Source organism: Raphanus sativus, unplaced genomic scaffold (assembly GCF_000801105.2).
Source record: "Raphanus sativus cultivar WK10039 unplaced genomic scaffold, ASM80110v3 Scaffold0010, whole genome shotgun sequence".
NCBI lineage: Eukaryota > Viridiplantae > Streptophyta > Magnoliopsida > Brassicales > Brassicaceae > Raphanus > Raphanus sativus.
In genome coordinates, this window is record NW_026615336.1 from 1 (window position 1) to 23,807 (window position 23,807).

At 38.2% G+C, this 23,807-nt stretch overlaps 7 protein-coding genes and 1 pseudogene across 8 annotated transcripts; 4 read left to right on the top strand and 4 right to left on the bottom strand.

Moving 5' to 3' along the window:
* Positions 1-5: 5 nt before the first annotated feature.
* LOC130500672 (PITH domain-containing protein At3g04780-like) lies at positions 6-1,343 on the top strand (the record flags this gene model as incomplete). Its single annotated transcript, XM_056995609.1, has 7 exons — positions 6-80; positions 281-404; positions 510-558; positions 634-691; positions 784-830; positions 934-1,011; positions 1,099-1,343. Coding segments are annotated over 7 exons (480 nt in total), but the record flags the coding sequence as incomplete, so codon positions are not given.
* Positions 1,344-3,438: 2,095 nt separating this feature from the next.
* Positions 3,439-5,361, top strand: LOC130500679 (auxin-responsive protein IAA16). Its single transcript, XM_056995616.1, has 5 exons — positions 3,439-3,808; positions 4,356-4,627; positions 4,709-4,844; positions 4,938-4,999; positions 5,086-5,361. Exons 1-5 carry the CDS (start codon positions 3,606-3,608, stop codon positions 5,121-5,123), a joined length of 711 nt encoding a protein of 236 aa, XP_056851596.1. The 5' UTR covers positions 3,439-3,605; the 3' UTR covers positions 5,124-5,361.
* An 849-nt stretch (positions 5,362-6,210) lies between these two features.
* On the bottom strand, positions 6,211-8,800 carry LOC130500678 (uncharacterized). Its single transcript, XM_056995615.1, has 10 exons — positions 8,629-8,800; positions 8,355-8,417; positions 8,108-8,278; positions 7,892-8,023; positions 7,668-7,807; positions 7,487-7,573; positions 6,974-7,414; positions 6,713-6,883; positions 6,558-6,637; positions 6,211-6,459 (listed from the first exon to the last, which is right to left on the bottom strand). Exons 1-10 carry the CDS (start codon positions 8,657-8,659, stop codon positions 6,399-6,401), a joined length of 1,377 nt encoding a protein of 458 aa, XP_056851595.1. The 5' UTR covers positions 8,660-8,800; the 3' UTR covers positions 6,211-6,398.
* Positions 8,801-9,539: 739 nt separating this feature from the next.
* On the bottom strand, positions 9,540-10,800 carry LOC130500673 (F-box/kelch-repeat protein At3g04660-like). The gene has a single exon (XM_056995610.1). It carries the CDS (start codon positions 10,791-10,793, stop codon positions 9,642-9,644), a length of 1,152 nt encoding a protein of 383 aa, XP_056851590.1. The 5' UTR covers positions 10,794-10,800; the 3' UTR covers positions 9,540-9,641.
* A 1,007-nt stretch (positions 10,801-11,807) lies between these two features.
* On the bottom strand, positions 11,808-13,961 carry LOC108811071 (F-box/kelch-repeat protein At3g04660-like). Of its 2 annotated transcripts, XM_056995607.1 has the most exons (3): positions 12,809-13,961; positions 12,510-12,661; positions 11,808-12,440 (listed from the first exon to the last, which is right to left on the bottom strand). In XM_056995607.1, exons 1-3 carry the CDS (start codon positions 13,954-13,956, stop codon positions 11,833-11,835), a joined length of 1,908 nt encoding a protein of 635 aa, XP_056851587.1. In that variant the 5' UTR covers positions 13,957-13,961; the 3' UTR covers positions 11,808-11,832. The 2 variants fall into 2 exon arrangements, with proteins under 2 accessions (XP_056851587.1, XP_056851586.1); XM_056995606.1 differs by having other exon boundaries at positions 11,808-12,661.
* A 1,620-nt stretch (positions 13,962-15,581) lies between these two features.
* Positions 15,582-16,752, top strand: LOC108810143 (uncharacterized protein At2g34160). Its single transcript, XM_018582273.2, has 5 exons — positions 15,582-15,812; positions 15,994-16,042; positions 16,151-16,213; positions 16,313-16,377; positions 16,479-16,752. The coding sequence occupies exons 1-5, from the start codon at positions 15,657-15,659 to the stop codon at positions 16,617-16,619; spliced, it is 474 nt and encodes a 157-aa protein (XP_018437775.1). The 5' UTR covers positions 15,582-15,656; the 3' UTR covers positions 16,620-16,752.
* A 1,613-nt stretch (positions 16,753-18,365) lies between these two features.
* On the top strand, positions 18,366-20,356 carry LOC130500677 (protein ACCELERATED CELL DEATH 6-like; annotated as a pseudogene).
* An 88-nt stretch (positions 20,357-20,444) lies between these two features.
* Positions 20,445-23,786, bottom strand: LOC108813414 (uncharacterized). Its single transcript, XM_018585956.2, has 3 exons — positions 23,535-23,786; positions 23,167-23,230; positions 20,445-22,913 (listed from the first exon to the last, which is right to left on the bottom strand). The coding sequence occupies exon 3, from the start codon at positions 22,819-22,821 to the stop codon at positions 20,599-20,601; it is 2,223 nt and encodes a 740-aa protein (XP_018441458.1). The 5' UTR covers positions 22,822-22,913; positions 23,167-23,230; positions 23,535-23,786; the 3' UTR covers positions 20,445-20,598.
* Between the last annotated feature and the right edge of the window lie 21 nt (positions 23,787-23,807).

Genomic DNA, 23,807 nt, shown 5'->3' on the forward strand with positions numbered 1-23,807 from the left:
TGTTAGATTTCATTGACTGGTCTGGTGTTCAATGCCTCAACCAAAGCTCAACTCACTCTTTGCCCAACGCTCTCAAGCAGGTAGTTTATTATTAACTAGTTCTCTGTCTCTATTACCAACTTTTTTTTTTGTTCGCGTGAATACTTGTATAAGATGATTTGAGTTAGAAACCGAGTTTTGTATAAATAAATAAAACTATTATAGTTTTGACATTGTTTGATTTTTGCTGCTGTTTTTTTTTATGAGCATGAGATTGATTTAGTTGTTGGTTTTGGTGTAGGGGTATAGAGAAGATGCAGGTTTGAACTTAGAGAGTGATGCTGATGAGCAACTCCTAATCTATATTCCTTTCAACCAAGTTATCAAACTACATTCCTTTGCTATCAAAGGCCCTGAAGACGATGGTAAATGCTTTTTAATATTATTGAATGTGATATAGGTTATTGTGATTTTAGTCCTGCCTTGTTGTTGTTAACTGTGTCGTTGAGATTAAACTTTTGACTTTTCAGGTCCTAAAACAGTAAAGTTTTTCTCAAACAAAGAGCACATGTGCTTCAGGTAATGTGAATGTTATCTTATCGTTATCAAACTCGATGATTTTCAAGTTTATTAACTTAAAACTCTTTAATACAGCAATGTCAATGATTTTCCTCCAAGTGACACCGCTGAACTAACTGAAGAAAACCTCAAGGTAATAAAGACATTTTTGAAATCTAACTTTATTCATATAGTGAATGATCTATCTGTTTTGATTGAGACCTTTCTGTTCAAATCCATTTGCAGGGAAAACCAGTGGTCCTTAAATATGTAAAGTTTCAGAACGTTCGTAGGTAAAGGCTTTTTTTTTATCATGTTCTTTGTTTTATAATACTTACTCAGCAAAATCACAAGGTCGAAGTAACCTAACCTGTTTTATGTATATGTAATTCAAAGCTTGACGATCTTCATTGAAGACAACCAATCAGGTTCTGAGGTCACAAAGGTCCAGAAGATCGCTCTCTACGGTTCAACGTAAGTCTCTCAAAAAAAACTTTTGTTTACTACCTGAAGAGACTGTTCAGCTTAGGCGCTTAGCTCTTTCTATACCTTTACTTACAGGGTGGAGACTACTGATATGAAGGGTTTGAAAAAGATTGAAGATCACTGAGCAAACCAAAAGGGGTTATAATGATAATATGATTGTTTTCACTTTGGTTTCTAGTCTTCTGTTACTGGTTTCTTTTCTTCTTCACTTACTTTTTCAAGTTTTTAAAAAAAAATGGAATGGACTTAAAACTTTCCATTGTCTATTGTTACCAGTGCGAAACGAATTCTAAGCTGAATAAACATTATTTCCAGTTACATATATTTTCACGTTAAATAAATAGGTCAGAGACTTAACCTAGTGACTGCTCTTGGCATGTTAAGGAGGCGATGTACTAAGTGAAACTACAATCGATGAGTTGGGCATTACTATTTGAGATCATCTCCTCAATGTCTCACCAAATACAAAAAAATTCTTTAATCAACGGCCCATGTAGGCACTAAGGGAGTGAAAAACGTCCACTGTTAAGGGGCCTTAACCTTAAGGCGATCAGGCCTGATCGAAGGCCATATTCATTATCCAATATTCATTCAGGCATTTTTTTCCATTCAGGCATTTTAGTAGGAACACTACACACGTCTGAATTTGTAATGTTATTGGACAGTGAAACACAAGACATGATTTTCAATGGCCCCAGCCAACACGAGGGTGCGTCTCTGTCTTTATAGAGTCCCATTTATTTCCTCGACCTCACATTTATAGAGGGGATGTATACAAGGGATAAATAAACAGTAGCGGTCTTTGCTGATTCGATTTTTCTTATTATATTGTTTATATACAAATATTATATTCTGGTAATGTAGATCGAGATGAATTCGTTGTCAACTTGACATACAATTTATTAGGTCAGATTCTTCCATCGTAATCATACATGGGCATGATGATGTTTAGCAATAAATGATGTTGATTGTTGGACGATCATTGATATTATATTTTTATAATTTGCAAGTGAGACATTTACTTTTTTATTTACGCTAATATTATTGTGCTCGTTCGTAAAATGTTGATTATTTCTACGGGTTCATGCATAGAATAGATGCTCTATAATCACATTGCTTTTAATTTGCTATGTCGTACAACGCTCCACTTAATATACCGTCGAGTTACTCATTTTTAATACATCATTATATATATATTAATCCCAACTTTATATTATATATATACTAATCAACGATCAAAGGAATGTTAATTAACCGCTATTTTCTTTTGAGTTTACACAATCCATAATTTGACAAACAAGACAGGCACATGTGAGAAGTATAGTACGAAAACGCTATGGCAGACAACACTTTCGTTTATTTTACATTTAAGTTTTATATATTTCAATCATTTGTTATATCTAAATAGGTAAAATTTAATGAAAATATTTATCAAACACTGTAAAATAACGAATCCTACAATCAATTGAAAACCTTTGGGAATGGCGGGTCCTACAAGAAGGACACCGAATCCATTGAATCAAAACACATGTTTGAAGCTGACAGCTTTCTATTTATATCCTATATGTGGGTCCCATATCGTCTTAGCTGTCATTTTGTTCCATTTTAATTAATTTCCGACAGAACACTCTTTTGTTAATATTATTGGTTTTATTTTCTTCTGTATTGTAGTTAGAGCTAATTGGGTCAAAAACATAGAAAAGTCAGTTAATTAGTAAAATAGATACTCCCTCCGTTTCACATTAAATGTTGTTCTGGAAAAAAATTTTCGTTTCAAAATAAGTGTCGTTTTAGAATTTTAATACAAAATATATTAATAAGATTCTCCAGTCTATTTTTCTATTGGTTGAAATGTGGTTAGATGTATATGTAATTGTGTTTTTATCTTGGAAATATATAAAATCACATGTTTTATTAATATGTGTACATAAGTTTAGAACGACAAATAAAACGAAACGGAGGAAGTATTAACGTAGATGAAATTCTATACAGCCTTAGTCCTGAAAATTTAAAACTGTTTGATTAAAGTACTAAAACCCATGTTGACCAAAAGTACTAAAAACCAGAGAAATACAATTTCTAGTAGTGATAAAAAGCTAAAATTAACTCGTATTTAACGTTGAATACATAATAATTCTATTACTTGTTTTTTCTTTTGATGGATATATACGGGAGTTTAGTTTCAAAAAAAAAAGATATATACGGGACAAGGAAAAACTGTGCCAACATGGCCTTTGCCGACTAGCTTGGCCGCAATTATTCTGAGAAAAATGACGCCACTCGTGACACCATCTTCTCCCGACAACTACCTTGAAGGTCCAACCAATCCCAGCATTTACGTGGCAGCATCACAACCGTTCAAAACATAATCATTAGCTTGATAATTTCGATATATATTTTATACCACACACGATCCAATATGTATCCCCTCGTAGTTTCAACACATTTCATAATCTTCTCTCTCCCTTCAAACGTTTTAGTTCCAAAAAGAACTAAAACCCTAGAAGCAGAACAATCTTTAGTCTCCAATTCGTTTTCTGGTTACCTAATATAGTACGTGTTGCTAATCCTTATTAAGTAAGATGATTAACTTTGAGGCAACGGAGCTGAGGTTAGGGCTGCCGGGTGAGAATCACGGAGGAGCCATGACTGTGAAGAATAATGGGAAAAGAGGATTTTCTGAGACTGTTGATCTCAAGTTGAACCTTTCATCGACGGCTGTGGATTCAGTTTCCGAAGTTGATTTAGAGAATATGAAGGAGAAGGTCTTAAAACCACCGGCCAAGTAAGAAACTAATTTTAATCTATATTTCTATTTATGTTAATTTACTTTATATATATTGGCGACTCTTTACTTATATGGGTTGAGATAATTAGATTATTTGTGGATAGACTCTGTAAAATTAGATGATACGATCCGGTCATGGTTTAGCTAGAGATGGAAACATAGGCTTTAACACACGCTGAATGAGTAAGCTAATTAGAGTAACATTATGCCAGAAAAAAAGCTCATATGGTTGTGATTTTTCATCTCTTTTCTTTAGTTTTGCTCCATGTTTTCAATAGCTTTGCGAAGGTTTATTTATATTTGATTTGTAAATAACCTTCCCTAGCTAGGATGTGAGTGCATGTTTAGGTTTTTGGTCGGGAAGAATTAAGAAAAATACAAAACATAAGGAATCTTTACTTTATATACTTGAGAAAAAGATAAAAAGTTAAACTGATACTGACGACTAGATCCACCTAGCATCTAACACGTGTGAAGCAACTATATAAAACACATTGATTAATATAACTGAAATTAACAATTTACTAAAATTGTGGAATTTCAGGGCACAAGTTGTGGGATGGCCGCCGGTACGATCTTTCCGGAAGAACGTGATGTCATGCCAAAAGCCAACCACCGGAGATACCATCCAAGCAGAGGAAAAGACTTCCGGAAGCAGCGGAGTTACCTCCTCTGCCTCCGCTTGTGCTACCGCAGCTTACGTGAAGGTTAGCATGGACGGTGCACCGTACCTAAGAAAAATTGATTTGAAACTCTACAAAACTTACCAAGATCTCTCCGACGCCTTAAGCAAAATGTTCAGCTCTTTTACCATAGGTAAATACTATTTAAAACACAATCCACTATAAAATGTCTTCAATTCTTTATTTAATACTATATTGTAAACTTTCTTTACAGGCAATTATGGACCACAGGGAATGAAAGATTTTATGAATGAGAGTAAATTAATCGATCTTTTGAACGGATCAGATTACGTTCCAACTTATGAAGATAAAGATGGAGACTGGATGCTTGTAGGAGATGTACCATGGGAGTGAGTATTAATTAATTTATATTTACATAATTTATTAATTTATGTTGCAGCTATAGACAAATATTAATTACGTTTTGTTTGGGCTATTTTTAGGATGTTTGTTGATTCATGCAAACGCATAAGAATTATGAAGGGGTCAGAAGCAAAAGGACTTGGTTAGTATTCTTAATCCAAAATTTACTATATATACCATAAGATTATGTGCATTTTTGTTTGTTAATCTAGTTTCTATTGATTGCAGCTCCAAGGGCTTTAGAAAAATGCAAGAACAGAAGCTGAGTGATTGCCCCAAAAAGGCAACAAAGACCGGTTAGATCCGGTTGGATATCTCAAACAGAGAAAAGCCAAACCGGCTCGAGTTACCGTTCCGAGCAGAGAGTTTGCGTATAAAATAATATTTTGATGAACTACATTTTTAAATTTAACCCTTTTTTGTTATGTATCATCTTATATAATACATATATAAATATGTATATTTTATTAGGTTGCATCTATATATTTCCGTTTTTGGACAACTTTTGTTTTTGTGCATTATTGTATTGTCTATATGGTATATAAACCCTAAGACATCGAATGTGTTACATTTACGTGATACTAAGACATCATATACCCTAGTGTATTTCATTATTTGTTTTTTTTTCTGCAATATATGCTTTATTTCATTCTGGCCATTTTTATTTATCTTTCTACTGTATATGTTTATTTATTTTAATAAGTTAGATCGTTAAATGACATGAAAAAGTTGATGATCGTAAAAAAAAAAAGTTTCTCCAATTTTTTCGTGTGTATAATTTTGGCTACTACAAGTTACAGTTAGTGTTTACATATCTTCGATCATCCACCCATACATTTTTATAGCAATCAATACAGTAAATTATACGTTGATCTTAAGATTTATTTTTAATTAGTTAATTTCCAAATGAGTACTTAGTTTCTACATTCACCTAATTAATTTATAGTATCATTACAAATTCGTAGAGTAAACACTAACAAATAACCCATTTTCAGTCATATCAATGTTCTTGAATACTGTATTACATTTACTCTAATTTTTGGGTATGTTTTCGTTGAAACATTTATGAAAAAAACATTAAATAGATCAAGGTAATGTGTGACAGTGGAACGGGCCAGAGCATGTGGACAATGTAGACTTGTTGGGGAACAATATTTGCAATGAATTACAAAATAAAATTAACAATGTCTTTAATATATGCATGCTCCATTATTTGATGCTTTACGCTGTCATCCATAATCAATTGTCTCAAACAAACAATAGGTGATGACAACGATGATAGTATTTGTTTAAATCTATTCATGTCATTTCTTGATAAATTTGATCTTACTATTGATTAATACACCAAAAACATGCATTAACTTGTTTGTAAATTTATAACCTTAAACCAAATCCAAGCACAAACAAAACTTTGTTCCTGAAGTTTTTAGCACATTTAAGTTAAAAAAATAGACAACTGCATAAGGAAGAGACCAAGTCACCAAGGTAAGAAGCAAAATCAAAACTTCACAGATACTAAATAGACACATCTCTTGAACATCTTATGATTTGTCTGTAATCTTGTCCTTGCCATGAAACTTCCTTCCGGCATCTACAGCTTCTCTGTACAACAAAGAGAGAGAAACACACACACATAAGTTATAAACTGATAAAAACCGGTTAAAAAGTCAAAACATCATATAAAGGGTTTTCAAACAAACCTGAAAGCATCAATGAGCTCTTTGCTTTCAGGGCTAAGCAACACTCCCTCGTAAAAAGCATTGGCTGCCTCATCAAACCGCTGCAAGATTCATTGATAAAACTCAGTGAAACTATACTCTCTCAACTTTCAAAAACTAAAGGCTTTTTAATTTACCTGTAGCAAACGAAGAGCCGCCCCTTCTCTGAAACAAGCTTTAGGCCAATCAGGTTTTAGTTCTCTGCATGCTTTGGCGTCAGACAAGGCATGCTCAGCTTGTCCTAATCGCAACCAGCAGATGCTTCGGTTTGAGAACAAAGTATGATCCGTAGGGTCAAAATCAATAGCCTTGGTTCCAAAGAAAACGCCACAAAATCACAAAAATTGCACTTAAAAAATAAAGAACTCAGAAAAATAGTTTTAGTGTTGAATGAATACTTGTGTGTAGGCGTCAATGGCCATCTGGTAATCCTTTCTGTGGAAAGCGTCTTGTCCTCTCGCTTTAGCTTCTGCTGCTTTAGCCTTTGCTTCTGGAGAGACCTCAGGAAGGTTGTCTTTCTTGATCCCACTCTCTCCAGATTTGGCCTTCCTTGAGCTCTTGTCCTCTTGTTCTTTGTTTGATTCCGTGTGAGCGAGAACTCCATCTACTGACCAATCTGAAACAGATTCAGGTTTTGTTGTCAAGGGGAAGAGAGTCTCAACAATCTTCCTGTTCTCTCTTAAAGCTGCAACTTCTAATGGTCTGTTGCCTTCCTCGTCTTTCTGATTAGGATCAGCTCCGGCTTTAAGTAAACAGTTGATTAACTCGAGATCTCCAATATCAGCAGCAATGTGCAACGGAGTTGCACCACCAGCAAACACATTAGCCTTGGCACCTGCCTGTAATTAACAATATGAGATGTATAACAACCGAAACTAGACAACACTACGAGTTAGGAACATCTCTCAAACCTTGACCAAGAGCTCTAAGCAAGCCACAGAACCAGCTGCAACTGCAGATAACAGTGGTGTGACATTATCTTCAGTCTCAGCGTTAGGCTGCAAAGTCATTAAAACCAAACAAACTTTAAGGTTTCATTGACCAATACGGTTTAGATGGAAACTAAAACTAAAGATATACACATAAGTTTACATTAGCATTGTGTTGTAACAAGACTTGTACTGCATCTTTCTGGTCATGGCCAGCAGCCCATATCAACGGCGTGCCAGACTCGCTTTGAGAATCAACAGGAACACCTCTAGAAAGCAGTTCCTTCAGCAACTCGATTTCACCTAATGATAAGCAAAACACACAACACTTCATGGCCTGAGAAAGTGAAAGGAAATTAAAACAAAGGAGTAATCAACAAACCAAACCTGTCCCAGCTGCATGATGCAATGCAGTAGCGCCTAGCTCACTAGCGATATTAGGATCCGCTCCGTGGTCTAAAAGATACTTAGCCGTATCAATCTGTCCTTGCCTCGCAGCATGAACAAGTGGAGTATCCCCTGCCAACATCATCACAATCTCATCACACAATCTCACAGATAAACTTTCAAAGCAGTGACAAAACAGAGAAGGAAACAACGAACCAGCTTCATCTTTTGTGTCGGCGTCGAGTTTCAGCTCTTCAAGGAGATATCTGCATATCTCAGTTTGGCCTTCCCTCGCGGCGAAGTGAAGCGCACCACGTTTGTTAGCGTCTTTGACACTCTCCACAGTTTTCTTCAAGCCTTTTCCTTCATCAAGCTGCTTAGCAACATCTGCTTGGAGAAGTTACATCAGAGCCCAAACAGATGAAACATAAGATAAGGGAGTTAATGTGATTAACGAACTCACTCTTAAGGAACTCAAGGTTTCCAGTAATAGCTGCGTTCAGGAACTGCTGAACTTTCTCCCTCGCTGAAGTAACAAATCAAAGAACAAAAATTTAGAGACTTAAAAGACTTATACACTCTTCAATACCAGAACAGAGCCAGTTTAAAAAAGTGAACTTTATTCATCAGATCAATTGAACTAAAGACAAGTATCAAAACCAATCTCTATGCATTCAAAGTTAAGAGATTGATACATCTTTCTAACATATAGAAGAAGGAAGAGAGAGAGAGCAGACCTGCAAGAGCAGTAGAAGCATCAGGAGCCATGTTAGACAACTAAGCTTACTTTTCGGATGGAATAACGAAACTTTGAAGTGGGTTTGTTGTGTCGGAGTTAGTTCTGTTCGTTCGGCGAAACAAGAGTTCGTGTCTGATTATCAGGAGGAATCTGAAGAAGCTCGTAGGCTTTCTAGGTTTTTAAGAAGATTCCAGAGGTGATTTTTTTTTATTTTTTTACTTTCAATAAATTTTGAATTTTACACCCTCGCACTATATTAATTATTACAAAACATACTCCCATTACATTAGTTGTACTAAATACCCCCTGACTGCTTGTTTTGTACTAAATACACCAATCTCTTCTCTGAACGTTCAACGCTAGATGCATAACTGGCTCCAAATTTTTTACTCCGAGTGAAAGCAACGTTAAAATTGTATATCCCACTTGGCATGAGTTACAAGAGCACTTGGAACTCGGTTTCTGTGGCAGTACCAACAAGCATCAACAGTCTGGCTTCAGCCGTTTTCTTTTCTTATATAGATGTATAGCAATATATTATATACGGTTGATAGCTTCTTTATATTGCAAATGAAAATATATTAAATGAGGCTTCCATGGCTGAAAGATGAGATCTGAATCAATGTGGAAACATATAGTCATATACACAGACACAGACACATTATTTTATTTATAACACAAAGCTTAAAAAGCAATAACTTGCTTACTTACTTTTGATCATAATCATAAGCATTTCATATGCATAGTATAAGGAACTTGCTTACTTTTGATCAAATCATAAGCATTCCATAGACTACTAGAGATCTTACTTGCATGGGACATTGGGCCTTGAACAAAAAAAAAGTGATGAGAAGATTACTTTTATCAACGGGTTAATATCCTTGACAACACAAAAACTATTTCCCCTCTTCAAAATGTAAATAAAATTAAAAAAAAAACAGCCAGGTCCACACATAATTAACTACTATTTGTCCGAGATCTTCAAATGAAAAGCAACACAAGAGGATTAACTTACAATGACAGAAACATAGGACTGTCTACATGATCAAAATATACTTCAAGATAATTATAGGGATCTCCAATACCTTCAACCACAACTTTCTTGGCATTGTTTTCTTTAGGATTGTAACTAATGAAATAGTAGTTAACGCAACTGGGCGTTGAAAACATAAGTTCACCGGTACTAAGTGTACCCCTGAACCTGAAATATCCAATATTAGTTCCAGCTAAATCTCTCCAAGAAGGAACAACGATTGAAACTTTGAACCATTCTTGCTTGCTGGCATCTTCAAGAACCCACAGGTCAAGTGCACCGTCATTATTAATTCCACCCGCTATAGCTAACTTTCCAGTGTAGTTCACTATGCAAGGGTTATCCACAGGTAACTTAATGACGTTAAACTCTTCAGATATCAGATCGAAGCTTATCAAGGCTCCTTCATTTTGTATCCAAGCATAATAGTACAGTATCCCATTTATGCATAGCCCTTTAGTAGGTAAATTAGTACGAGTAGGAGGAAGATGTGGATGCTTACATTCAACCATTCTCCATTTTCGTTGACCTACTCCTAGAGTGTACACTTGATGCTCTTCAGATACAACTCGTGATCCTCGTTCTTGATGAACTCGTAGTACAGTCATGCACAACACTTTGTATACATCATTCACTGGATCATACCCTAAGAAAGATAATACACCTCTTCTATTAGTTTTGACTCTAGGTAACGTGAAGAGCTGGCCCGTGCTAGGGTTAGCAACCAGGACTTTCAAATCCATTGGACGGCAGATCAAGCCGCGGATGGGTGGTGAATAAGCAAACACATGATTATATGGAGTTATGTTTAGCCTATGACGATCAGAAGATGGATCATTTTGGGAGCAGGATTGTAGGAACTGCTCTTCAAGCATCTGGACTGTGAAAAGAAGACGCATCCTAGTGGAAGATCGAGCTATGTACAGATTTGTGAACTCTTTGCCTCGGATTATAGATGACCATTGTTTTGAAACTAAGACAAACCGAGCTATGGATTCGGTCGGAACTTTGAGGAGTATCTCTATTATGAGATCCATAGGAACAATGGAAGACTGATTGTTTTCATCTTCTTTCTTCGTAAGACATTGTTGATTGGTCCTGGTCGTCTCTTTCCTCTTGGCTCTTTTCATGGTTCTGTGTCTTGTTCCTTTTTGAAAAAAAATTCACTAGTAACAACACTAATATCTTTGCCAAAACAAAACAAAACCCTAATGTCTTCGAGAGACTTTGCAAATAAAACCCTCACTTTTCACGGCCATTCCAGTATCCCTTTGTATTCAAGTACTTCTTTGCAATGTGGGGTTTAATAGTTAGGAATTTGCAAAGTGAAACTTTTTATAAGAAAATTGTCAGTTTCGTCACAACAATCCAGAAAGTCATGCAATGGAAAATTTCAATATCTGCCTATGGTTTTGGCAGAGACTAAAATGTCCTGAAGAAGGTGAGTGTAGCCACTTTATTTTAGAATGAGTGAAATTTATTCAATCAAAGCATGAGGTACATCATGTGCATCTATTGTTGATTACTTTTTTTTTGTCACAGCTATTGTTGATTACTTGATTAGCTAAAGAATCAAAAGAATGAAAATATAATAAATGGAAAATTTGCATTTTGCATGCTGTAGAAGAATCTCTTGTCCCAAAGCAAGTTCCTAACCCTTCATCAAGATGTTTTTTCCCTTTTCCTTGAACTGTCACTTTTATTATTAAAAACGATCTTGTATATATGCTAGATCAAGTTTTCATCACAACGCTCTTGCGTATTGAGTTTTACAACTGGAGTGAGAACGATCTTGTATACTAGATTATACAGGAGCTAAGACCAATTGTTTCGCAGAGAAAAAAAAAACAAAAATGCTAGAACAAATGGGAACAAAGCAAAGGTCAAAAGGCAACCAAAACGATCATACATTGTTAGTTGTTAGAACACGCAAGTCAAGTGTACCGCTATCTGACTCTTCTACAACTCTGGACATCTTCAGGTATCCTCTTCAAATTGTCAATAACTTATTCTTTACGAAACGAAAGGTACAAATATAAAATCAAAATGTGGATGAAGATCCAACTATAGCCAACACAAAGCTAATATTCATCTTCAAAATGTAAATCAATTAAGAAAATCAAATGTAAAATAGTCAAGGCCCACACAAACAACACAAAACGGATAAACTTAATTTGACAGAAACACAGGACTCTCTACATGATTAAAATAGACTTCGAGAGAACCATAGGGATATCCAATTCCTTCAACCACAACTTTCTTAGCATTGTTTTCCTTGAGATTGTAACTGATGAAATAGAACGGCTTAATGCAACTAGTCGGTGAAAATATAAGCTCGCCAGTACTAAGTGTACCCCTGAACCTGAATCCATTCTTTCCAACTAAATCTATCCAAGAAGGGACAACGAAAGAAACTTTTGACCATTCTTGTTTACTGGCATCTTCTAGAACCCATATGTGAACCTCACCGTTAATGGTAGTCAAACTCGCTATAGCTATCTTTCCATTGTAGTTCACTACGCATTTGATATCCTCAGGTAACTTAATGGCATTAAACTCTTCAGAGATCAGATCAAAGCTTATCAAGGCTCCTTCATTTTGTATCCAAGCATAATAATATAGTATCCCATTTATGCATATACCTTTAGTAGATAAATAAGAAGGAGGAGGAAGATGAGGATGCTCACATTCAATCATTCTCCATTTTTGTTGGCCTCCTCCTAGAGTGTACACTTGATGCTCCTCTGACACAACTTGTGGACGTCTTTGATGACCTCCTAGTACCGTCATGCACAAAACTTTATATAGATCATTCACTGGATCATACCCTAAAAAGGATAATATACCTCTTCTAATAGTTTTGACTCTAGGTAACGTCAAGATCTGGCCCGTGCCAGGGTTTGCAATCACCACTTTAGAATCCATTTGACGGCAGATCAAGCCGCGTATGGGTGGAGAAAAAGCATACACATGCATACGGTGTTGAGTTATGTTTAACCTATGACGATGATCATTAGAAGATGGATCAACCTGGGAGCAGGTTTGTAAGAACTGCTCTTTCCCGTATACTAGATTACAAACTTTTTTCGTCTCCAAATATAAACCAAATTTAAAAAGAAAGGCAACACCAAAAGGATTAACTTACATTTGACAGAATATAGGACTCTCTACATGATCAAAATAGATTGTGCGAGAAGCTTCGGGTTCTCCAAGTACTTTAACCACAACTTTCTTGGCAATGTTTTCCTTGAGATTGTAACTGATGAAATAGAACGGGTTAATGGGAAAGGTCCAAGGTGAAAATATAAGCTCGCCAGTACTAAGTGTACCCCTGAATCTGTATCCGTGATGAATGTCAATTAAATCTATCCAAGAAGGAACAACGATTGAAACTTTTGACCATTCTTGTTTATCGGCATCTTCTAGAATCCACAGGTGAACTTCGCCATTACGGGTAGGCCAACTCGCTATAGCTACCTTTCCAATGTAATTCACCACGCATGGGATATCCTCAGGTAACTTAATGGCATTAAACTCTTCAGATATCAGATCAAAGCTTATCAAGGATGCTTCACTTTTTATCCAAGCGTAATAATATAGTATCCCATTTATGCATATCCCTTTAGTGACAACATTAAGAGGAGGAGGAAGATGAGGATGCTTACATTCAATCATTCTCCATTTTCGTTGACCTCCTAGAGTGTACACTTGATGCTCCTCGGACACAACTTGTGATTCACGTCTTTGACGACCTTGCAGTATCGTCATGCACAACACTTTGTATACATCATTCACTGGATCATACCCAAAAAGGGATAATATACCTTTTCTTGTAGTTTTGACTCTAGGTAACGTTACGAACTGGCCCGTGCTAGGGTTTGCAATCCTCACTTTAGAATCCATTTGACGGCAGACCAAACCGCGGATTGGTGGAGAAAAACCAACCACTTGGTTCTTATCTAGAGTTATGTTTAGCCTATGACTATCAGATGATGGATCAACCTGAGAGCAGGTTTGTAAGAACTGCTCTTCCTCGTTATTGGCGAAGACTACTAAAAGAAGACGAGGTGAAGATCGGGCCAGGTACAGATTGATAAAATCTTTGCCACGAATTAAGGATAACCATTGTTTTGAAACCAAGACAAGGCTGGCTACAGATTTGGTCGGAACTTTCAGGAGTATCTCTACTACTAGATCCAGAGTAATTATCGAAAACGGATCGTTTTCATCTTCTTTCTTTGTTAAACGTTGCTGGTTGATCTCGATCTTCTTCTTCCTCCTAGCTCTTTTCATGGATCTATGATTCTATCTTTTGACCAAAACAAAACGAAACCCTAATATATATCTTTACGGAGTTGGGAGATTTGCAAATAAGTCCCTCACTTTTCACGGCCATTCCAATTCATCCCTTTGTATTCAAGTATTTCTTTGCAATGTGGTTTTTAATATTTGGGATTTTCCAAGGTGAACCTCTTAAAAAACAAATTCGCATAAAAGTCTGTTTCTGTGTGCAATTAAAATCTTCACGGCAAAAAATAAAGTTGGATGCGAAAATGGCCTTAAGAAGGTGAGTCTCATGTGGAAACTGAATTTACTTTAATCAAAAACGATCTTGTAAGCAAGAGTAAGTTTTCATTACAACGCCTCTTGCGTATTGACTATTGAATTTTACAACTGATGATGATATATGAAGATCTGTCTAGCCAACACTCTTTATCACTCAAAATATAAATTTAAAAAAAAACGAAGCTTGTTAGCTTCACTCAACGTTTAGCCACCGTTGATACAAGCCATGTCAATCTTCAGGTCCAGTCAGTTGAGTCAAAACATAATATAATATTCCGGTGAACATCAATCATAATCATTTCAACCCTCGCAAGCTTCCTCTAAGGACTCTTTGACTGGTTTCAATCCAGTTTTACCGTTGCATGATCTGGAACAGGGTCTTCGTGGACATCATTAGTGTTGTTCCCGGGATCGTTTTTACTCTGAACTGAACTGTTTCTGTGCTGTATCGGTTCCGGTTAGGCTGTCTTCAGAATCTCTTCACGAGACGAATGCGACGCTGAAGCTTTTTCTCAGAGAAAGGATGAGTTTTGTCGACTTGGGACGGATCAAAAGAAGCTAGAAAGATACTTGGAACATAAGCTACTTTGTCACAAGAAGAATGACTGAGCTCTGGCCGAAAATGGTTCAAAATTACCTTCTCGAGCTCGGGGCTTCACAGGAAGCTTTGAAAAAAATGCTTCCTGCCTTTCCGAGTTCAGACTTCAAGACTAGTTCATATACTTTCCCTCGCAACTCATGTTTAAATTTGAAAAGACGTAAGACCCACGTCACAACTCAAAACTAGAAAACCTTTATTTTTTGGAGGCAAATTTTTTTACAAATCAGCCGGTTAGTCCAACAAACAAGATTTTCTATTTTTATGCTTCGAAAATGCTAACCAACAGCGAGAGATTGATATGTGTATTGTGGATAGGGACCATCTCGTTACTATTGGTGTTAGAGACTGTAGTACGCATACCACTAATGGATGTTCAAAACAAGAATAAATGTGACTGCGTAATAAAACCATACACACTTACGATTTGATTGCAGTCTGTAGAGTCAAATTTAAACCGTTAAATATCTGTGTAATTTCTATCAAAAAAAATATAGCGCAAGCCCATTTACGTAAGCACATTGGTAGGCCCACGTTTAGTTTTGTAAAAAGTACAAAACCCAAAAGGGTAAATATGTCAGAATGATAGGGGTTATCACTCGAAAGGAGATGAATGAATGGAACCAATCCGTCTTTCCCGTCTTTTCCCTCTTACTCGGTCAACAAACCAACTCGAAGACAAACACGTGTCGACATCTCGTTGGCTTCACGCTGCTATATAAAATGCCCCTAGGCCTCATAACGGTTTTCTAATATTCCCGCTATCAAAGAGAAGTTTAACGCAGAGATAGAGAAGAAACTGAAAGAACGAGGGTGATCCAAGAAGAAGATGGCGATGCAAATAGCGACACCGGCCCCTGCACCGATCACAGCACCGGAGATAAACATCATCCTCACGCCAGCAAAGACGGAGACTCACAAGAAGAACAGGATTCAAGTTTCCAACACGAAGAAGCCACTGTTCTTCTACGTTAATCTCGCCAAGGTATTTTGTTAAAAACCTCTTGAATCTGAATCGAAAATTTCGCACCGGATCTAGGGTTGTTTGCCTGCCAGATCTTGTTTTCGATCTGTTTATCGACTAGTTATATAGTATGATATTCATGAACGATCGTTTTGTATTCCAAAATAGAGCAGTTTCTGAATCAATTTTTGTGTGAATGCAGAGGTACATTCAGCAACACAATGAGGTTGAACTCTCTGCACTCGGAATGGGTAATAATATACATTTTTCATTATAACTTAAAATCTTGTTGACGAAAGGTTGGATACTGGTCTCTCCTCTTTGTGTATTTACGTTGAACTGTTTGATTTGGCGCATAGCAATTACGACGGTTGTAACAATCTCTGAGATCTTGAAGAACAATGGATTGGCTACAGAGAAGAGTAAGTTGAAAGTCTCTCTATCTTTCTTTATTTCATGATATGATAAAAAGCTTTTAATCTAATTCAAGAATCTTTTTTTTTTCTTTTATCATTGTTCAGAAGTGTTGACATCCACTGTGGGAATGAAGGATGAGACCAAAGGAAAGATGGTTCAGAAAGCAAAGGCAAGTTTAGCATCTCCCTTTGTAACATTTTGACTTCTTATTTTACAAATCTCAGACTTCTTATTTTACAATTCTCTCTTTTGTGTTATTGTTTTACGCAGATTGAGATTGTGTTGGGGAAATCAGACAAGTTCGACTCTCTGGTGCCACCTGTGACCAATGGCAAGACCCCTGAGGAAGTAGCTAAAGCAGAGACCGAGGCGGCTGTTGAAGTACAAGAAGCTGCAGCCACCCAAGTCTAGGACTGATCCTGCTAACCACATAACAATGCTTGTTCCATCTTTTTTTTTAATATGTTTGTTGTTTTTGTTTCAGTTGTGACAATTCGAACATAATACTCTAGATATGTAATATAATAAATAAAATGATGGTTGAACTAAGGAAAATGATGGTTGAACAAACGAAATCATGTTCTATTGTGAATTTCTTTCTTAAATTTCAGAGAGTTAATATTATTTTGTATGGAACAAGTTTTTAGTAATCTTAAGATAGGATGAGAAAGAGGAAGAAAAACTCATGTTGTTAGTTAGCCATCCTCGATCCTCCACACATTAACACGTTGGCTAATAAAACCAGACTTGAGATAATCTGTCTTCTATCTTCCGTACGTATCCTATAGAGAGCTTTTTGGTAACTATCCTTACGTTTGGGAACACTAGTTGATGGTAAAGGAAGAACATCTCTCCACTCTTCAGTCATATAAAAACATCCCTGAGATCCCTCTTCATCTGATGCATGTAGGCGATCTCCATCCATCAGTCCACGCCATTTTGTTGCTTCTTTTGCGTAACAAGCGAGTGGATAAGAGTGTTGGGAACCGTGTGATCGCTTAACAGCTGCAGAACTCTTTTACTCTCAGAGCAAGAGTTAACATTACATTGCTAACTAGAATCATTAGTCTTCTATTTTTAAGTTCTTTACAGTGAGAGCTAGATTATGCATCGTGTATATATGTTGTTATTGGCCAGAACTCAGCTTCTTGATGAATCAGTTATTCGTTGTTTGTTTTCCTGACATGGTATTACCCTTCACTCTTTTAAAAACTTCAACCAGTAATTAGATATTTGGTCAAAAAATTTCAAGGCATTGGTGTTAACCAGAATGCCTTGTGAACAAATTCAAGACCCCTGAGGAAGTAGCTAATGTAGGGACGGAGGCGGCTGTTGAAGCACTAGAAGCTGCAGCCACCCAAGTCTAGGACCGATCCGGCTAAGAACATCACATAAGAATGATCGTTCCATTTTTTTAAAATATGTTTTGTTGTTGTTTTTGTTTCATTTGTGACAAATCGAACATAATATTTTAGACGATATGTATGTAATAACTAAAATGATGAGAAGGTTTTACAAAAATGAAACTATATGATACTAGCTAAGTACAACAACTGGAAAAGAAAGAAACAAACAGTTTAGGATCCCTTCAAGAAATAAACAGTTTATGCAACAAAAAATACTAAGGCAAATTTAAGCAATAAAAAAAAACAAAAACAAAAAACAAAAAATACTAAGTGATGAGGATCATGTTCTTATGAATTTCTTTCTTAATTTTCAGAGAGCTAATGTCATTTTGTATGTAACATGCTTAGTAATCTTAAGAACGCATATAAGATAGGATGAGAAAGAGAAAAAATATATCCTCCACACACTAACGTTGAAACACAATTTCATTTATTAAAACTTAGGTGGAAATCATTAAAGCCTCATTTACAGAAAGTATCTGCTTTGCAAGCAAATCTGCATCTGTGTTTTCAATCCTAGATATCCATCTAAAAGAGATGGCATTGCTTCCACATTCAGCTTTGCGATACCGCGTTCTACAATACAGGACTATATAAGAAGCTGAATCTGCGTCTCCTTTCTCTCCAAGAAAATCTTCTTTGCATCAGCTTCCTTGCAGGTTTGGTAGTTTTTACTTGACCAAGAATCTACATAACTTAAATCTTTAGATTCGTTCTTGTGGTTTTACTAACTGTGTTTTGTTGCAGACGCATGATGGACTGGATATTGCATATAGCTGCAGCTAAAGGGGAAACTAATCTCCTTAATCTTGACAGCTGTCACCATTCAGATTTCGACAAGGTAACACCACATAAGAACAACGTTCTTCACATTGCAGCTAAGCATCAGAGGCTTGATTTCGCTGCAGCCATACTTGAACTTCGCCCATGTCTCCTCTTGGGAGAAAACAACAATGGAGACACACCTCTACACGTTGCAGCTAGTGTAGGTTCCTTTCAAGTTCTACAACTTCTTGTCAATTCAGCCATCAATAATGTAACTTCAGATATCGAAAACCGGGGAATAACCAAGCAGCTGCTGAGGACTACTAATAAGCAGAACGATACAGCTTTACATGTTGCATTAAAGAATGGAAATGTTGATGTAGCAAAGCTCCTATTTGAACAAGACACAGGATTGCTAGAGATGGCCAATAACAACAACGAATCTCCCTTGTACTTAGCTATTGAAAGAGTACTTTTCGATATTGCTGATCATATTTTGGCAGCATCTCCTTCTGTTTCCGGTACAGGGACTAAAGGTATGAATGCTCTGCATGCCGCTGTGGATTCTGACGTTGTCAGTACTGGTAAAGTTTCTTTCGTTCTTCATTTTTTTTTTTTTGTTGATTTGCTATTATTTCCCGCCTTTCATTTATTAAATGGACTGATTTGAATTCAGGAAATAGTTTTGACAAAGTGATAAATTCATTTCCAACATTGTTGCTGTTGTTTTGGTTAGGTTTTTTGACAAAACTGATGGAGACAAGGCCGGAAATGATCAAAGAAGTCGATATTTTCGGATGGACGCCTCTTCATTATTCAGTATGGCTTGGTAAAGTGGAGATAACTAGACTTTTGCTAAAACAAGACAGCTCGGCTGCTTATATATCAGACAAGGAAGGACAGTGTCCGCTTCATCTCGCTGCCTCTACTGGTCAAGTTGATACCTATAGAGAGCTTGTTGGTAGCTGTCCTTATGTTTGGGAACACTAGTTGATGGTAAAGGAAGAACATCTCTTCACTCTGCAATCATATCAAGAAAAAGAGGAATCATTGACTGTATTCTAGAGATGCCTGAGGTCTCTCTCCATCTGTTGAATGAAAGCGACGCAGAGGGAAACACGCCTCTCCATCTATCGGTCGTTTACAAATGGCAAGCCGTCTTATCGCTTCTTTTGGAAAACAAGCGAGTGGATAAGTTTGTTATGAACCGTGGTCACTTAACAGCTGCGGAACTCTTTTACTCTCGGAATCAAGAGGTAATAACATTACTTTGCTTACTCTCTCGATGTGTTGACCTTTAAAGTTTGTCAAGTCTCATGAAATTATTGGTTTTGTTATAATTAATTTCAGATTAGTTACGAGGTGACGATGACATACTATGCACTGCAAAGATACTACAAGCAACCGTCTCAGCGACATAACATCGAGACAAAGAAGAAGCAAGACGAAGCAGAAGTTGAAGAAAGCAACGACGGTGCAATGTACGAGGTTCGTCTTCTAGTCGCGGTTCTTGTGGCAACAGTAGCATTTTGCTGCGGCATTCCAACTACCTGGCGGTTACAAACCGGACGGTACACCTACGTTGATGGAAAAAGCAGCTTTCAAATGTTTCTTTGTGTTCGACACAATCGCCTTCTGCTTCTCTGTAACCACAGTCTACTTCTTGTTCTACGCTTCCAGACACGGTTTCCGAGCACGTTCCTCTTTCCTCTACATGTCGTGTCTGCTGATGGTTGTGTCACTGATCGCAATGGCCTCTGCGTTTGTATCAGGGATGTATCTGATTTCATCCAAGTCGAGGCTGTTGGCCCTTGTGCCTTTCGTGATGGTTGGAACCTTCCTCTTGCACGGTTTCATCTACTGGTTCTTTGATCCACGCGGCGGCTACGTCCTTGTCCTCGAACGACCTCGCCAGTTTTTTAGGAAGCTATTCTTCCAAAACCCATTGTCTCATGTTTTTGTTTGGAACTGAGTTTGTTTAAGAATCAAGAATAATACAACACTTTGGTACTTTCTGATAAATCAAAACCTATTTATAATACATTCCATTTTGAAAACAAATATATGATCTCATCTATATTATTAAAAAAAAGAGTTTCTTATTATGCATACAATACTGCTACAGCTGAGCATACAATGTAAATGGATACAAGTAAACAAACAACAAACAAGTAACTGTTCTTTTTATAAGGTAAGAGATGAAGGGTGTGCACACAGATTCAAATGGGTGCAGCACAAGTGGTTCTGAAATGACCAGTCTGGTTACACCTGCTACAATGCACAACCCTCTTCACACGTCCTCTATCTTCAGCTCTCGCCCGTCTCTTCCTCGGCCTACCTGCCGGTCTCAGCGACTTAGGCGGGTTTATAACAACAACAGCAACATCAAGACCCGCTTTATTACTCACACTCGGATCTCCTCCTCCCTCCTCAGACATCTCTCTCCAAAGACTCTTATCAGGAATCGGATGAATCGTCTGAGAGTAAGTCTTCCTATACGTCGCCACAGTGAAACAGCTCTCTGTGAACCTATGAACGTTCTGCCTACAAGACAAAAGAGCAGCAACGGCGTGCGCGCAGGGCAAACCGTATAACTGCCAACCTCTACAGAGACAACACCTGTTCCTTATATCCACAATGTTGTTCCCTTCGTGAGATATAACTTCGAACTCAGCCTCGTTTGCTCTAAGCACCTGGTAGGTTCTAGCAAGCTCAAGCGCCTCGGCGACACGCCGCTCGGCGCTTGGGACGAGTATCGAAGTCCACTGCATACTGGTCTCGCGCCGCTCGTTGAACCAAGTCATCAGCTGCCTCCTGATGCACTCCATCATCTGTATAATCGGAAGTCCAGAAGCTTCACCGATCCACGAGTTTAAAGACTCGACTATATTAGCCGTCAGATGACCAAACCGTTGCCCTTCGAAGTAGGCAGTAGCCCACAGCCTCGGAGGGATACGTCTGATCCAGTAAGCAGCGTCTTGAGAAGCTTCTTCAACTTCGAGTAGCTTAGCTTCGAACTCGATCACCGTCAGAGCTTGAGCCGCTTCCCACAGATAGTTAACTAACAGATTGTTGTTGAACTCCTTACGGAAGCTTTCGCTTAAGTGCCTCATGCAGAAGCCGTGAAAGGCCGTTGGGAAGTTCTGTTCAACTCCTTCAACGATTCCCTTTTGTCTATCTGATAGTATAGTCAGCCTCGGCATGTTCTCGGTGTTGGTCTCGAGAAGGTTATGAAGCTCACAAAGGAACCACATCCAGTTCTCATCGCTCTCTTCGTCTACAATCCCAAACGCTAAAGGGAACAAAGCTCCGTCTCCATCGAATCCAGTAGCGAGAAGCAACGTGCCTAAGTACTTGCTTTTGAGATAGGTTCTGTCTAAGCCGAGGAGCGGGCGGCAAGCGTTTAAGAACCCGTAGATTGAAGCTTGGAAGGAGACGAAGAGACGCTGGAAGCAGTCGTCTGCTGGGGATCCGTAGACTGAGGCTATGCTTCCGGGGTTTGTCCTCTTGACCTGGTCGCAGTACTGAGGGAGGAGACGGTAGCCTTCTTCGAAGGAGCCGCGCATTGTGGCCATGATCCTCTCTTTGCCGCGCCAGGCTTGCTTGTAAGACAAGGTGATGCCGTGGACGCGGTGTATCTCCTCGAGGATCTCTTTCGGTTTGCAGTTGGGGTTCTCCCGGAGACGCTGCTCGACCGAGGTGGCCACCCACTGGACGGAGGCCTGCTGGTGGCCTAAGTGGTTGATCCCTCCGCAGGTGTGGCTCTCGTGGATGGTCCTGATGGTGAAGGTCGGGACGCCAGGGAGTTTGGCTGCGTGGACTCTCCAGGGACATCCTTCGGAAGAGCATTTGGCTGTGAAGCGTGTCTTGTCGGATTTTATTGTTTGCATTTCGAAATGCTGAGCGATGGCCATGTCTCGCAGCGCTCTGCGGCAGCTCCTGACGTCTGGGAACTCTTGTCCGACTGTGAGCTGGTAGGTTAGCTCGGAGGAGAGGGCGGCGCAGCGTGCTTGGACGGGAGTGGTGACCATTACCATCTCCCCGTGGTGATCGATCTCGATCTCGTGGCTTGAGTCGATGGCTAGTTCGAGATTCTCGTTGTTACCAGACAAGGAGAACATTTGGTTCTCTGGATCAACGTCGTCTTCGTCGTGTCCAGGCTTTTGATCAACAGAGATGTCATTCTCGTTCATGTAATCGTGATGGTGATGATGATCTTCTTCGTCTTGGTTTTGGTTGTGTCCTCCTAAGCCTAGCTCATGATGATCATCGTGTTGGTGTTGTCCTAAGTCAAGTTCGTGATCATCATGTTGAGCTTGTCCTAAACCCATGTCGTGGTTTTGACCGAGTTCTAGAGCGTGGTTGTGACCAAGCACCAGTGATTGACCTTGGCTCATACCGATGTTGTGATCCTGTCCAAGCATTAAATCGCGATTGGCCATTGCAGAAGGAACCTTATAGTATATTACACTGCTTCGAGAAGAAAAAAAACCCACTCGTGAAAGGACAACTAGTTCTCTTGCGTTATCAGTACCTGTAATAAAAGAGAACATGCAAACAAGATCTAGTCATCCAGCACTAGAATAGAAACACAGATGTAACGAAAGCTGTTAATAAATGAAAATGTGTCTGGTGACCTTAAGTAATCATTCATATTCCAATGATCAAACCCAAAAGATTAAAAGACTAAAGAAGCATGAGAGACCATATCAATAAGAGCTGAAATTTAGTAAAGCAAAAGAACTTGGGGAGTTAAGGCTTAGAAAACAGAGTGTGAGAGCTTCTACCTTGTGTTGCATCATCACTTTCACTGAACAGTAAGTTCCTCAACCAACGGAACGGTTGATGTAGCTACAAAAAAGTAGAGTATAAAACTAAGAGTCAGTGAACAAAATCTGATAAGAAGCGAGCTAATAACTCGATACTACGACTACGGATGCGTCCAATCTCAAATCAAACATTGAAGTTAAATCAGCTCATGATTAAGATTGACCAACAGAACGATCTTTACTGAGCAGACACTAGAAGAAATGAAGAAGACAACAGATTAAAAATTGAAACTTTATCAACACTAGAAACAGAGAGAACTCACGAGAATTAAAAAAAAAAAAAAAGCTGGGATCAACAGAAACGTGAGAAAGGAGAAGATCCAGACCTGCGTCAATCTTAAATCTAGGGTTTCGATGAGGGAATCGAATTGGGGGAAAGGAGTCGTTGGAAGAATGGGAAGTTGAATTTGGCGGGTAAAAAAAAATAGAAAGAACAAATTGTTGAAGGGGGAAGAGAAAAGGGTGAGATCGGGAATTTCAGAAGGGGCAGAAGAGGTAGAGATTAGGTTTCTCCGAGGGCGATGATGCCAAACTACTCCTTTGCCTTCTCTCCGACAACAATAGGGAGAGTTATGTCTTTTTCTTTTTCTTTTGTCTTT